The following is a 15,792-nucleotide window of genomic DNA, read 5'->3' as shown; positions in this document are numbered from 1 at the left end:
TAAACCAACTGACCAATCACGTTGCAGCAATCTGATCATCAGTTGCATGACGGGATTGATACGGGGGACATATAAATGTATTCCTACGATGCTTACGGACCGAATGTCTGGAATCGTGTTCAAAGCAATGGGTCCAGAAGGCGAGTAGACAATCATGAAAGGATTTCCGTGCACACAAAATAGTGTAACAAAAACTCGGAACATTTCACTGGATTGTGCAAGGGAGGTATGCGAGGAATGTTGCGGATTTCTGGCGATTTTGATTCTGTTCCCAGCTGAGGAAATATCCGAAGTAGCTAGCTGGTAACTTCCTTTGTAGTTGGCAATTAAAATAGGGTGAATATTTTTACGAAATTATATTGAAATAAAATACAAAGACTAGTAAATTAAATGACGAGTTATCACAGTTTTTGTGTACAATTTAACCTTAACCAGTAGTGATATTACTATACACTACTAGTACTAGTAGCACACATGTGACATTAGACCCAGCCGGTGACTCTGGGGGCGATGTATATTGAATTTTGAAATGATTGAAAACTGTATGATTGATTGAAGTTCCACGTATAAAATACAATATGAGTTTAGTTAGTAGTTTTATGGGGAAAGTTACCATATCCCCACCACTGGATTTTGATTTCCCCGCCACCAGTTTTTCACTAATTTTTAAAGTTTGCCAAAACTGCAAAAGGAAAATCTCATTTGAATAATGCTTAGTTTTAATAATATACTCTTTAACGCTACTCAGGAGAGGCAGACTCAGTCAGGCTTGTTTTTCATTTGCAAAAACTTCCATCTGACCGCCACTTTCTAGTTTCTATAAAAGCCTAATATTTAAGGTTATTAATAAAGGTTTTTAAATTGAAAAGAATCACAATTTATTTCCCTTTTATTTATTTTTCTTCTAAATTATTCTAAATCTTCATGAAATTGTTTCGTCAGCTGCATCTCGATTTTGCAAAACATTGTATCTTGCAAAAACTTGTATCGAGATTCAGCTGACGTTGCGACCATTTATTTATTTTTTATTGAAGGAAATTGGCATGGGCGCCATGATGGGTTGGCCAATTAATTTTCATTGTCTTTTTTTTTAATGTGCATATTAATCTTTTTTTTTTCTTCCCCTAACGCAGAACATTGAAATGTTGAAAAGTATTGGAAAGGATGGCACTAAACAGCATCGGCCCAGCCAGCTGGACAGCGCCCTCTGTGAACAACTTGATAAACTAGTGGAAGATATGACACACTCAGGGAGCCCAAGCCTTGAGGAAAAACCTCTAAAACAACTCAAGAAGATATGCAGGTAAAATTCTGACTTAAGTATCGTAAAAGTGGATGCTATCAATCATGAAATGGTCAGACGGTAGGAGTGTTGACTTTGAACAATTAATTGTGTAAATGTCTTCAGCACATGATGTCATAATGCAGGCTGGCAAAATCATTGAAAACAACATAGGGTGATACTAAATGGTCAGATGGTAGGAGGGTTGACTGTGTATTGTGTGGATGCATTCACTTGCATAGTTGATCTATCATTCAAAACCACAGTGGATGATATTAAATGGTCAGACAGTAGGAGGGTTGACAGTATACAACATAATTAATATGAATATTTGTGGCCCTTTAGGCTTGCATCATTCAAAACCAAATTGGATGATATCGAATGGTCACACAGTAGGAGCGTTGACTAACTGCATGTAGGCGAACACCACATGATATCGTTTTGCAGGCTAACATAGTTTATCTATCACTCAAACCTGCCGTGGATGATATTGAATGGTCATACAGTAGGAGGGTTGACCACCTGCTTGGAGGCGATCACCACATGATATAACTTTTAATGCTGACATAGTTTACATAGTATGAATGGTCACATAGTAGGAGGGTTGACTGCTCCCACATAATATCTTGCTGCAGGCTGGCATAGTTTAAAATGTTATCAATCAAAACTGCAGTGGATGATATTGAATGGTCACATAGTAGGAGGGTAGACTGCTCCCACTTAATATCTTGCTGCAGGCTGGCATAGTTTAAAATGTTATCAATCAAAACTGCAGTGGATGATATTGAATGGTCACATAGTAGGAGGGTAGACTGCTCCCACTTAATATCTTGCTGCAGGTTGGCATAGTTTATGTTATCAATCAAAACTGCAGTGACGTTAAATTGTCAGACAGTAAAGTTCATGAGGAATGAATTGTAATTTTTGTCCACCTCTTTATTGTATCCTTTTTCTTGATTCACTCCATAAGGATTTCTGATGCTTATGTCGAGCACGCCTTCCATCTCTTGTCCAATCAGCTCGCTGAGGAGCATGCCGAAATCCGCCTCTCGTCGTTCCAAATTATGAATGAGCTCTTCAATCGCTCGCACCGCTTCAGGGAACTTCTCGTTGCTGACATGCAGGTAATTTGAGTCCGTAAAGTTAATCATGGGCCCTTCTAAGAAACTTTTGTTTTGACTCGGGCTCTGGCTTAGGCTACAGCTACCAAAATGTGATGCACAAAGACTATTGTATAAAAATACCTGTTTTTTTAAAGGCAGTGGACACTATTGGTAATTACTCAAAATATTTATTTGCATACAACCTTAATTGGTAACGAGTAATGGGGAGATGTTGATTGTATAAAACTTTGTGAGAAACGGCTCCCTCTGAAGTAACGTAGTTTTCGAGAAAGAAGTAATTTTCCACGAATTTGATTTCGAGACATCAGAATTAAATTTTGAGGTCTCGAAATCAAGCATCTGAAAGCACACAAGCTTCGTGTGAAAAGGGTGTTTTTTCTTCCATCATTATTTCGCAACTTTGACTACCAATTGAGCTCAAATTTTAAAAGGTTTGTTATTTTATGCATCTATGCATAAAATAACAAACCTGTTAAAATTTGATAGGTTGAGATACACCAAGTGAGAAGACTGGTCTTTGACAATTACCAATATTGTCCAGTGTCCTTAAGGGTAGGGTCATAGATTGGTTTTTGTCTAAAGAATGCTGATTTATTAGCCAAATTATCAATAGGCCTATAGATACTTCGCCAGTGAAAGTTTCAGCTGAATACAGTGTCTAGTTGTTGAGAAAACAGCAACAAACAGCAACATCGAGGTGAAAGTGGGTACCAACCCACATCTGTGGCCACAGCATTCACAACTGGACACTACAGAAATTTGAATCTCTCTGCATTTGTTCGATGCTGCTTCGTACAGTTTGGGTATACAACGTTTTACCAAGATCCCATTTTTTTGCCTTCAGCGGGATTAGAAAATTTGACTGTCATTCAGGACAGTAATGAATAATCTCAATATGTTTGACTTGCATGAGTTTTTAGCTTTGACCTTATCTAATCTAATCTAATTAAAATTTATTGTTTTAAATGAACACGTTGCCTTGGATCGGTCAAGTTGGTCTTTGAAACGATTACTAAATGCGTATGGTTAGAAAGATTTTGTTAAAGTAGAATACAATGATCCACACAAACATGCCTCAAAATTGCACGGTTTTCCTTTTACCACGCCGACTAACACGGTCGGCCATTTTTTTTTACTCCCATAAATGGCCGACCATGGTAGTTCGCAAAGTAAAAGGAAAACCACGCAATTTCGAGGCAAATTATTATGGATCATTGCGTTCTACTTTTAAAACATCTCTCCAATCATATGCATTTTATAACAAACGGTTACAAACGCTTTTTACTGACCAACTCGTCCGATCCAAGGCAACGTGTTCCTTTATTTGCACCACATTCAAATTTCTCAGCACACTGTACACCTAGAGAGACCTAATCTCAATATGTTTGATTTGCAGGAGTTTTTAGCGTTGACCGTAGAGACCGTTGGGGACTATCCACTACCCCCTCCTAAAGCAGCGGCCAAGCTCCTCAAGGAGCAAACACTGAAAGCAGTACAAGAATGGAATAACAAGTACGGGAAGGCCTACAAGAAGCTGGCTCTGGGATATGGCTTCCTCAAGTACAATAAAGTGGTAGGTTGAAAAGTGCTTTCCAGGGCTGGAATAGACCGATCCAGTAGGCTTCGCCCACGACGCACGTGTGAGCAAGAACACGTGGGGCTCTCCAATGCCTTTTCGCACAACTCTGCCGCGCACGCCAAGATATGCACACGCATGTCGGACCTTATTTGTTGGACCTTCGTTGCGTTGTGATTGGTCAATTAGCAATGGGGCGGAGCTTAGTGGATCGATCTATTGCACAGAGGTTATTGCCTCCATTGCCCAGCGGACATTTTTATTAGAGCTGCTTAAGCACAAAAAGATGCTAAGCACAACCAAAATTATGCTTAAGGGAATAAAGTTTCCAGCCAAACTACCATATTACCTGTACCATTTTGTGACTGGTATCCAAGCAATATGTTCAACTTGTTTTACTCATTTCTCAAAAACTACACAACCTCAGTAAGTAATATTTGAGGGAAGCTTTCCACTATCATTATCCTGAAACCCTGTAAGTTTAATGTAAATCTATGGACATTTTGAAAAAGTACCCGAATCCTTTAAAAGCGACTCTATGAAATTGGGGCCTGATTTTTTATTTTTCTCTTACTGAGATCGAGGGTCACCGTACCATACCTTGGCCTATCCTGCCTTTCCTGAAAAACAGTGAGTTTGGCATCTTGCTCAATCTTAGGGCATCGGCCAGAACTTTCACCACAGAAGATGCCACCTGTTGGTATCAAAATGAGTACTTGATATGTATTTTTTATGGCTGTTTTTATTCAGGTGGATTTTGCGAATCTTGAAGCCCGATCTGCAGCAGAGCGTCGTGCTCAAGCAGCTCGGCAAGCCAAGATGCAGGTGTTAATGGCACAGAAGATCAGCAGGGCTCTGACAGATATGGAAGGTGAGTAACCAACCTCGTTCTGAGTGGGCTACGATCATAGAATTATGTATAAGAACTAGAGGGCGCACTTGTGATGCTGCGTGCACAAACGCGACGGGACCACAAGGATCACATATTTAAAATCATATCCTGATGATGGCTTTTCTAAAAATAATGGAAATATTTGTTTCATTTTCGACAGAAACTATTCCCGAAATCAACGAGTGTCTAACACAGATCGAGAACTGCTTCGAGTTGCTTTTACCCAACCCTGCTCGGTTTGATAACACTGATGTCCCCTCAAACAAAATGGTATCACCCAGCACCAAGTCACGTTCTGCTACTCAGAAAGGGGGAACTATTGATTCGGAGGGGTTGTCGGGTGAAAGAGTGAAGGGGAAATTAAAAGGAAATGATGGAGAGTCTTCAAGACATGATGATGGAGAAGACGTTTCAGACGAGATGGAGGAGGATGACGATGAGGATAGTTTGGAAGGGGAGGAAGAGGAGACAGGAGAGGAGGGGAAAGATGCGAGTCTCCTTCAGCAACATGGACTGCCATCTTGGAATTACAATATTGACATCGATATCAACACAGGTAAACCAATCTCAAATCATGATCAAAGGCAAAGTATACATTTGTTTTTTTTAACCATTCAACTGGTTCAATCCTTTCTGAATGTTGATGTACATACACATTAAAACTAACATCTGAAAATTTCATTCTACATTCATGTATAACCACATTTGACTTTGAAGTCAAATGTTTCTCAAAATGCTTTATACTTGCAAAAGTTGCTGTGGGCTTCTAAAACCATTCAGCGTTGTCCAGAAGCACAGGCTGCCGGCTACTCGGTCCTTTGCTGCCGGCTACTCGGTCCTTTGGGTCATCCTGAAGTCGTTTATAATCTATTTGGTTCGGCTTGACTCTAGCGCGCCTGTCTGAAACGGGTATACCTTTGACAGGAGTTGACTCCGACAAGGAATTAAGGATTTGTAAATCATCTTGAAGGGGATGTTTATATTTTCTTAATGCAGAGGGTGTGGTGCTACAAGAAGATGAGGATAATCAAGACATCTTGACGACATTAGAAGACATGAACCGTCTCGCTTCCTCAGCTTATCTTCCTCGTCTAGCAGTCTGGATGGAGGTACAATATTAACTCTTTTATTAGAGTCCAGCTTTCTCCCAAAGACGATCAGAGCATACTGAACTGACTAGTTGTTACACCACCAGGGCCACATTTCATGTTTGTTTGTTTAGGTGATCTTCCCGTTAAAGCCATTGGACCCTTTCGGTATAAAAAAACAGAAAAAAGTTCACAGACTTACAAATAACTTACAGGGTTTACAGAAGGTAGTGGTGAAAGACTTCTCTTGAAATATTATTCCATGAAATGCTTTACTTTTTGAGAAAACAGTAAAACAATATCAATTCTCGATAGCGAGAATTACGGATTTATTTTAAACACATGTCATGACACAACGAAACGCGCGGATACAAGGGTGGTTATTCTTTTAATTCAAATATTTACAGAATAAATACCTCTATGCATAAAGCATTTCAAAGGAAAAAGGAATAGCAAATTTTGTCTGTTTGAATTCAAATGATGTAGGTTTTCAGCAAAAGTGGCAAAAATGTTAACCAACTAAAGCGTTGCATAGACCTCAAGCAGGCCCTGATCAATGCACTGGCTAAACAGGCCGAACTGAAAGTCCAACGCAAGAAATCAGAAAGAGAAAGGAGAGGGTTGCAAGTGGGCGATGTTGATGGGGAGGATTCGGACAGCGACGGAGGAGAATTTGAAGACGTTCCTGTCAAGGAGGGATTCGAACCCGTCATCCCTGATCATCTGAGAGCTGAGTATGGTGAGAAAGCCTTTGTTTTTTTTATGATTTGGGATTGAACAAAGAAAAATGGACAAGAATGGGACTCGAAGCAACGGATTAAAGATATTGACAAAATAGGGAGACATCCAACATAGGGCTAGATAGCTCAGTTGGTAGAGCGCCGGCACGTTAATTCGGAGGCTGTTAGTTCGAGTCCCACTCAAGAGGAGATGCATGATACTTTGGTTGTCGTTCGTGAAACAATACAAAATTGGAAATAAGGCTAACAAATTTTCTAAAACCTACATCATATGAACATGTAGGTTAGCTATTGTGCTGGATGAAATGTTACCATTTTTTTCCAAGGATCAAATACAATGCATGGTTTAAGTAATATATTTTGTTCAAGCAGAGTTATGGGCCCAGAGATAGCAGTGCCTGTACTAAATGACTGTCTTTTTTCAAAATTTGTGTGTGTTTTGCTTTTTTTGTTTAAATGTTTTGCCGTTTTTGTTTGTTGTCTTTGTTTTTGAGGTTGAATCAAATTGTTTACAATTTTGGACTTACACAAAAGTGAAGGTTTCAATAATGCATGCATGCTTTCGATCAACGTCAAAAATGCTGTCATCTTGTAATGTTATTTGCACTGCTAAAAATGGTATTCTTGAAATAAGAAAAACTTCTTTTTCTAGGGAGTGACACAAGAAATATTTTCTTAAAATAAAATGTTTTGTTTATTTCAAGAATACCATTTTTAGCAGTGTACAGTCATCACCTTTTTTATAAGTGTCAACTTGTTCTTCATACAAGGTTTGGATCCTTTACCGAGCACCAGCCAAGAATCCCAACCCTCCACCTCTTCAAGTTCAATCAATAAATCTAAACACCTCAACGCGGAAACCTTACCAGCAACAAGTTTTGGCTCGGCGCTTGGCGGTGATTCCTGGAACACACCATGTGGCAGCGGGGCGGCTAAAGGTAGCGAGTGGCATCCTCTACGAGAGGCGCAACATGTTCTCTCGGATCCGGCGTCTCAAGCCGGTACCATCAAAGTGATGAAAGAGAGGCTGCGTGTTATCCGAGAGCAATTTCCTATCAAGTAAGTGTTGTGTAATGCACGTAAAAGAACCCAGTGCACTTATCGTAAAGAGAAGGGGTTGCCCCGGTGCTCCTGGTCTGATCAGCAGCTTATTGTGCCATAGCACTTTGTAAACCAATACATGGTGCCATAAAGGAATAGGTCTCATACTTCAATACGTAGCTTCCTCAAACCTTGAAGGAAATAATACTGAGCACTTTGAATTGCCCCATAGGGGTGTGCTAAAGCGCTATGTAAGAACCAAGTATTATTACTTGTGATTTGCAGTTTTGTGGATTTGTTTTCACAGAAGTACTGAGTATATAGTGCTTGATTCACATCGGTGTAACAGTAAAAACAAATTATATTATTGAAAAACAGTTGCAAGGTTTTAACCTAAATTTTGTTTATACTTTTTTCTTTGCTACCAACATTAACAGGAGGAGATCAACTGAAACGAAGACCTTGACGGTCGAAGAGCAGCAACGTCGCCAGCTGCTTGCCAAGGCTCCAGTGGTGCCGTTTGGTGTCGATCTGGAACACTGGGCAAATCCAGAGAATATCGAAGCTCCGATGGTCATGCTGTAAGTTGACTTCATTGTTTGTTATAACAGGGTCTTGAATTCTACCTTTAATTTCCTTTCTTTCCCTTTTTTTTCAAATGAACTTTTCAGACTTGACATTGTTTTGTATTATGATGGTCATTGATAATGTTTTGATTGTGTTTTTCTCTCAGGCCTGACACTTCACGGAGGCAACGAAGGCGATTGCCTCGATGCCCCCTGGTCATTGCACTGTTGCACTTTAAATGCTCTAGTAAAGATTAACAATTTCCATACAGGGTGCCCTTTGCCAAGGAGAAAATGCATTGGTGCCCTTGCCCATTCAAAAACAAAGCATACAGGCCTGTTCTTGTTTGATTTTCATCATCTTTTTGTTTGTATTCATGTCCCCCTCCTCTATTTCTACAATGGTTATGCATTGCTTTATTTTTCTTCGAATGAAATTTTCCAACTAAAGTTTGGTTTTGTATGGTCATTGATGATGTTTTTAAGCTGCTTGTTTGTTTTGATGCCATTTTCTTGTTTATATTGATGTACCCCCACTCCCATATCTACTTACATGTATATACAGCATGTGATGAATGCATTGTTTTCAAATGAATTGTTCTGACTAAACATTGTTTGTATTTATGATGATGTTGCTTTGATTTTGCTATTTGTTAAATTTTTGCAATTTTCTTGTTTTGGTTTGTGTCCATGTACCCCCCCCCCTCTACACAACAAGTGATCAATGCATTGTTTTTTTTCAAATGAACTTTCATACAAAACATTGTTTTGTATATATACACACCAACACACATATGTCATGTATGTGATGAATGATTATTGACTGTGCTTCTTGTTTGATTTTCTTCATCTTCTTGTTCTCATTTGATGTCCCTGCCTCCCCCTCCCCTCCTCTTTCTCTACAATTTGTATGCAATGTTTTTATTTTCAGATGAATTCTTCCTACTAAAAATTGTTTTCTATAAATTTATGATGTTTTGATTGTGCTTCTGGTTTGGTTTTTGTCCCTTTCTTGTAGTTATTTATGTTCCCTGCCCCCCATTCTATTTCTACAGCAGCTGAATGCATTGCATACTTTGTAAATGAACATTTCCTACTAAACATTGTTTTGTTTTTTCGATGGTTATTGAATATTGATGTTGTTTTAAATTAACTCACTGCTTGTTGATATTTGCTGTCTTCTTGTTGTTGTTTAAGTCTCCCATCCCTCTTCCCTCTCTAAATCTACTAGTGATTGTATACTTAAATTCAAATGAACTTTTTCAACTATATATTGCTTTGTTTTCATGATGGTCATTGAATATAAATATTGTTTTGACTCACGTCTCTTTTATTAATTTTGTTGTTTTCTTCAGTAGATTATTCATTGTATAATTTTTTATTGTATTCTATATATTTCTTTTTTGTTGTACATGATGTATTGTTTTTTTATTTTGCGCCTCGGAATAGGGTCTTGTACACTAGATAGATGGCGCATTATAAATGCATATTATTATTATTATTATTATTATTATTATTATTATTATTATTATTATTATTATTATTATTATTATTATTATTATTATTATTATTATTATTATTATTATTATTATTATGTCTCCCATCCCTGATCTTCCCTCCCTATTTCTACTTTTTCAACTAGTTGTTGCTTTGTATTCATGATGGTTATTGATGTTGTTTTTACTCGATGCTTGTTCGAATATTGCCATTTATTGTTTTATAACTGCATTATAAATTGAATTGAATGTTTTATTTCCCTTTTAACCAATAACTGCTCAATATTTATGCCATATTTTAACTATTGTTCTGGTACCAATATCGATCAATCAAATCTGTTTTGTATCGTACATTGCAGAGTTTTTATCTACAGCAGTTAGTTTTCTTGGTGATTGCAGTTCTTTATTGTTCTGGTACCGATATCGATCAATCAAATCTGTTTTGTATCGTACATTGCAGAGTTTTTATCTACAGCCGTTAGTTTTCTTGGTGATTGCAGTTCTTTATTGTTCTGGTACCGATATCGATCAATCAAATCTGTTTTGTATCGTACATTGCAGAGTTTTTATCTACAGCAGTTAGTTTTCTTGGTGATTGCAGTTCTTTATTGTTCTGGTACCGATATCGATTAATCAAATCTGTTTTGTATCGTACATTGCAGAGTTTTTATCTACAGCCGTTAGTTTTCTTGGTGATTGCAGTTCTTTATTGTTCTAGTACCGATATCGATTAATCAAATCTGTTTTGTATCGTATATTGCAGAGTTCTTATCTACAGCCGTTAGTTTTCTTGGTGATTGCAGTTCTTTATTGTTCTGGTACCGATATCGATTAATCAAATCTGTTTTGTATCGTACATTGCAGAGTTTTTATCTACAGCCATTTATATTCTTGGTGATTGTAGTTCTTTATTGTGAACATGTGACTGCAGTTTTCTTTACGAATCATGGATTGCTATTTCTTTTTGCTGCTATTTATTTGTTTATTTATTGTTTTAAGAACTTTTTGAAATCGTGTACACATGGCTTTTAGTACGTATGATTTAATGGTACTACATGTATTCCAATGTTTTTAGACACACAAAACCAAAACGCATTTCACTGTATATGTTGTCACAAAACAAATAACATACTATACTATAGTATACTACATGTATAAATCCTGTACGTATCATACAATTTATATGAATCTGATTTAAAATAGTTTATGTTATTAATAGTTCATTATGATGTTATACAAAGTAGGGCTTGTTGAAATAACAAAAAATGGCGGAGATAAAATCTTGTATCTAAGAAAAAAACTCTCAATGTGATGTGTTTCTAAAAGGAACTGGGGTGGATGTCACAAAGAGTTAAAGGCAGTGGACACTATCGGTAATTACTCAAAATAATTTTTAGCATAAAACCTTACTTGGTAACGAGTAACGGGGAGAGGTTGACAGTATAAAACATTGTGAGAAACAGCTCCCTCTGAAGTGACATAGTTGTCGAGAAAGAAGTAATCTTCCACGAGTTTGATCTTGAGACCTCAAGTTTAGAATTTGAGGTCTCAAAATCAAGCATCTGAAATCACACAACTTCGTGTGACAAGGGTGTTTTTTTCTTTCATAGTTATCTCGCAACGCCGGCGACCAATCGAGCTCAAATTTTCACAGGTTTGTTATTTTATGCATACGTTGACATACCGCAAGTGAGAAGACTGGTCTTTGACAATTACCAATAGTGTCTAGTGTCTTTAAGACTAGTCATATCTTGAGTTAGAACGAGTTAGGACTAGCCTTAAGTTTTTATTATCTCCTAGGATAACTCTATGTGAAATCGACCCAATGTGGTGTAAACAACTGGGTAGTTTTCAATCAGTATGCACTGATCATCTTCTGAGCACACTGATTGGAACGTCAAGTTGGTACAGAGCCACAATTTCATGTACATAGTGTTACAAGTGTCACTTGGATTATATTTTAATTAATGAAGAATGTAGCGTTAGGATTTTTACTGAGGCTTAGAGGTAATTAAGAGTAAAGTTAACGAGGTATACGCCCTTGTGTATTATTCTCTATTGTCAACATTTTAATCCATGATTTTTATTTTCCAGACCTGAGACAGCGCAATGGGTTTGGAGTACCTCCGTACAAGATGAAGTCAAAATCATGGAGGTCTGTATTGAATTATTAATAGAGAATGGCATAATAATAATTATTGTTATAATAGTGGGCGTATCCGTCACTCAGTGATGCTCAAGGCGCTCTATAAAACATACAGTTTTTTCCTGCAAGGTATGTGGGACTACGTTTGAATTATGAGACCAACTCCTTTTACATAGCACCATGTAGTGGTTTACAAGGTGCTGTGGTGCAATATGCTGCTAATCAAACCAGAAACACCGGGGCCAACCCCTTAAGCAAATTCATTGCAGAGAGAATTAAATTTCTATTATGTGAAGCTCACTGTCCTTTTAGTTCAGCGGCTTAAAGACCACTCCACTGTGTCAAGTTGTTCACACAACTGGCTCAAGGGTGTCCTGGGCTCGATTTTACAAAGTGATAAAATTCATCGTAAGATAAATTGTTAGTATTGCCATAGTGATTTGTATTGTGATTTTATGTGACATCACACTTTACTGAGCAACTATGACTGATTTTCAGTTTAGATCAATCTGAGTTTCTTGTGAAATAGGCCCCTGGGGCCAATTTCACAAAGAGATAAGATTGATCCCAACTACAAATCAATGGTAGTTGCTTATAGTGTGATGTGACAATACAAATCACAATGGTGATACTGACAATTTGTCTTACGATGAATTTTATTGCTTTGTGAAATCAATCCCAGGGTCCTGATCCTCTCCATGAATGCGCTGGAAAAAAAGTGGAAAACCTGTGATCCCTGTTTATGAATAACTTCTTTTTTGTTCTATCCCCCAGCATGCTAAAGACAGTCTGACAACCCGCGTGTTTAACTACACCGGAGAGTTTGAACCCGTCAAATGGACATGCCGTGCCCCATTGCCTTCTGGGAAACTGTGTCTCCGAATGGACAGGTACAAGGTAAAGGTCACATTTGACTTTTGTTTACAATCACCAGGGAAACTAACCAGTGATAATGCATACTGCCATTCATACTTGGTTCAAATGAACGCCACGCAACCATCCTTCATTTGTTTTTCCCTCAGTGTCCATTTCATGGGAAGATTGTTCCTCGAGACGACAAAGGAAACCCAAAAGAGGATCAGCCAGAATTCCAGATGAGCAAAGAACAACAAAAACAAGGTAGACTTGCCACAGTCATTTCACCTTACACACATTAATGGATATGTCATTTCCTTATTATAAGAATGTTCTAACGATTTGCAGAAAGAAACCCTTGTGTGAGTCCACCTCTTCTGGTTCTAGCTCAATCTCTTGCTAACCCATATTCCCTCAGAAGTACAAGGGAAGTAATTTTACCACCCCCCCCAAACAAAACAAAAATAAATAAATAAATAAATAAATAAATAAATAAGACCTTCAAATTCCAAGTCCAGCCATAATGGTCTGAGTTCATTTGATCCTACAGCCAAGGCCCTGGTCACTGATCCATCTCTCCAGAGAGATATCGAGAAAGGCCTGGGTCGCGATCTTGGTGGTCCCTCAACGAGCGGAAAGGGACAAGGGGGCAAGAAGGGCAAAGGGAAGGCCAAGAAATACCCTAACCTCACTGACCTCAGGAAGACCACCAACACCAGCGTCAATAGACTGGGAAAGAAAGTGTTGAACAAGTAAGATAATTTATTTGTTAACTCTGCTTACCGTCTGAATATATTTTGTTCCGTTGTTTTATGTTGTCATTATTACAAGGGATCGTTTTAAGCTGTTTGGCAGAAAATGGTGCTTGGCAATTTTTTTCTGCTGAGCAAAAATTAGCCTGGAAACAGTCACAAACAATATTTTGGCTGGGGTCGATTTCACAAAGAGTTAGGACTAATCCTAACGTAGGACTAGTCCTAGGAGCTATTACAAACTTAAGGCTAGTCCTAAGTTTGGACGAGTAACTAGTCTTAACTCTTTGTGAAATCCACCCCTGGTTACCTGTTTCTGCTGAGCAATATTTTTATGTGGTAAGCGCTTTCTGTGCTTATTAGCTTTGTGAAATGAGTCCCGGTGAATCCTAAACAAGAGTGCACAATTGGTGGTCGGGTTGGCAAAATGGTTTCTTTCCTCGCCTTCCACCTCTATGATCCTGGTTCGAAACCTGCCGGAGCCACTATGTGGATTGGGTTTTCAGTCCCTACCTGATTGCATGGGTTTTCCCTGGAATAATTCTTTGGGGTTTTCCTCCCACATCTAAAACTTCATTCTTTGTCTTGTTTCCATTTGGGTTCTTGGCTAGTACAGTGATTATGTTCTTGGCTTCACAACCAAATGAAAAAAATAAATAAAAACACAAATCTTGCAAAGTTGCTAGGGTAGCAGTTGTGGTAAACTACATGACTGTAAACAGTTTGTGGGTAATCTGTTTCTGCTTGGCAGCCAAATCGCTTTATACAGTCATGCTACAACTAATAATATTAATAATAACCAGTTTTTATATAGCGCTTTTCACACCCGGAGGGTGTCTCAAAGCGCTTCCACTATTATTACCCCTGGTCACTGGGCCTTAATTCATTCCTTAAACCATCTCAGCTCCCTGGTGGGGAGTATGCAGCCTGTGCAACATACATAATGTGCGCTACTCGGCTAAATCAATCACAAGAACCATCTCGGCCCTCACAGGTACCTATTTACACAACTGGTGTCCTGACAACCAAATTTGCTTAGTTATATTTTCTACTCAACACAAATATACTTGGTGTATCTGGTGCCTACATCATAGAGTTTGTTCTTCGTCTGTTTTATTTTGCAGGAGTTCCCTTCGAAGGGTTGCCAACGCTATGAACAAGATGGAGCAGAGACGATATCAAGACAAGTTTGGAAATAACTTCAACTACAGGTAGTTTGGGTTCAATTCCTTGCCTTTTACTTCTCATTTGGGATGAAATCCAAAGGATGAAATGGTTGATGAATTTGTAAATGAATTTGAAGTCTGGGTGTCTTTAAAATATGTGGCCAGCATTGGTAGTCATGGAAGATCAATATGTGCTAGTGTGTGACTCAAGCTACACATAAAATAACAACCCTGTTACATCATGGAGGAAGAAACTATTTTCTTCCTCCATGGTTACATGTAACATTGAGCTCACTCAGTTACTGTAGTCACAAGGAAATGGTGAACAACCTTATCACTGTTTTCAGGTTTTCAGGTTTTCACTGTATTCAAACGTCAAATTTCTGACTCTCCAAAATTTTGTTAAAGCATTTTTAGTCTTCATGCATAAGTATTTCAAGGGAAGTTTTATATCGTACTAAATGTAGGTTATGTTCAAATCTGTGAGCAATGTTTATTTTCCATTTTACCGATGTCATGCACACCCTAACAAGCTTGGATTCAAATATGTTTGTGTTTTTAAAGATCACCCTAATGTTAACATTGAAAATGTTATTGTATAATTTACAAAACAAATTCAGTTTGTTTTAGAAAATATTTTGTTGGAAAATGATTAAAATGTTCACTTGCAAAAAATAATTTATTACAAGTGATTAAAATGTTCACTTGCAAACAAATAATGTATTACAAGTGATTAAAATGATTTATCCCTGCAAATATCCATGAATTTGTAAAAAAAAGACCAAAAAAAACCAATGCGATCCATATGTTGAACAAACAATTTTTAATGCATAAGGAGAAATGTGTACATATTGATAAATAAACTATAAAAGAAAACTAAATATTCCTTTTGTTGGATTTATTGATTTTTAGATTTCGACCCTAGCTTTGCCCTGGAACTTTATTTTATCAGGTGATTTCATAAGTTATTTAAACTGCTTCTACATTTTATTTCCAGACGTAAGACTTGTCCGACTTGGTGTATTTTATTATGACTGTTTAGGAGATCTTGTCATAATAATTATTGAA

General features: G+C 37.7%; 1 protein-coding gene across 2 annotated transcripts; it reads left to right on the top strand.

The window, feature by feature from the left end:
- Positions 1-197: 197 nt before the first annotated feature.
- LOC117294333 (UV-stimulated scaffold protein A-like) lies at positions 198-15,503 on the top strand. 2 transcript variants are annotated; one of them, XM_033776699.1, is made up of 15 exons: positions 198-303; positions 1,134-1,303; positions 2,253-2,406; positions 3,803-3,979; positions 4,733-4,853; positions 5,035-5,430; positions 5,871-5,983; positions 6,449-6,701; positions 7,473-7,761; positions 8,181-8,324; positions 11,900-11,960; positions 12,726-12,848; positions 12,974-13,070; positions 13,357-13,558; positions 14,683-15,503. In XM_033776699.1, exons 2-15 carry the CDS (start codon positions 1,143-1,145, stop codon positions 14,771-14,773), a joined length of 2,382 nt encoding a protein of 793 aa, XP_033632590.1. In that variant the 5' UTR covers positions 198-303; positions 1,134-1,142; the 3' UTR covers positions 14,774-15,503. The 2 variants fall into 2 exon arrangements, with proteins under 2 accessions (XP_033632590.1, XP_033632589.1); XM_033776698.1 differs by having other exon boundaries at positions 198-336.
- Positions 15,504-15,792: the final 289 nt, after the last annotated feature.

This window comes from Asterias rubens, chromosome 9 (assembly GCF_902459465.1).
Source record: "Asterias rubens chromosome 9, eAstRub1.3, whole genome shotgun sequence".
In the NCBI taxonomy this organism is placed as follows: domain Eukaryota; kingdom Metazoa; phylum Echinodermata; class Asteroidea; order Forcipulatida; family Asteriidae; genus Asterias; species Asterias rubens.
This window is presented reverse-complemented; position numbering and strand designations above follow the sequence as displayed.

Excerpts from the sequence above, each read along its gene's own strand:
- LOC117294333 (XM_033776699.1), top strand. The coding sequence starts at position 1,143 with ATGTTGAAAAGTATTGGAAAGGATGGCACTAAACAGCATCGGCCCAGC. Across the intron at positions 5,984-6,448 it reads GTCTAGCAGTCTGGATGGAG|GTTTTCAGCAAAAGTGGCAA; the intron begins GTACAATATTAA and ends CAAATGATGTAG. Across the intron at positions 11,961-12,725 it reads ATGAAGTCAAAATCATGGAG|CATGCTAAAGACAGTCTGAC; the intron begins GTCTGTATTGAA and ends TCTATCCCCCAG.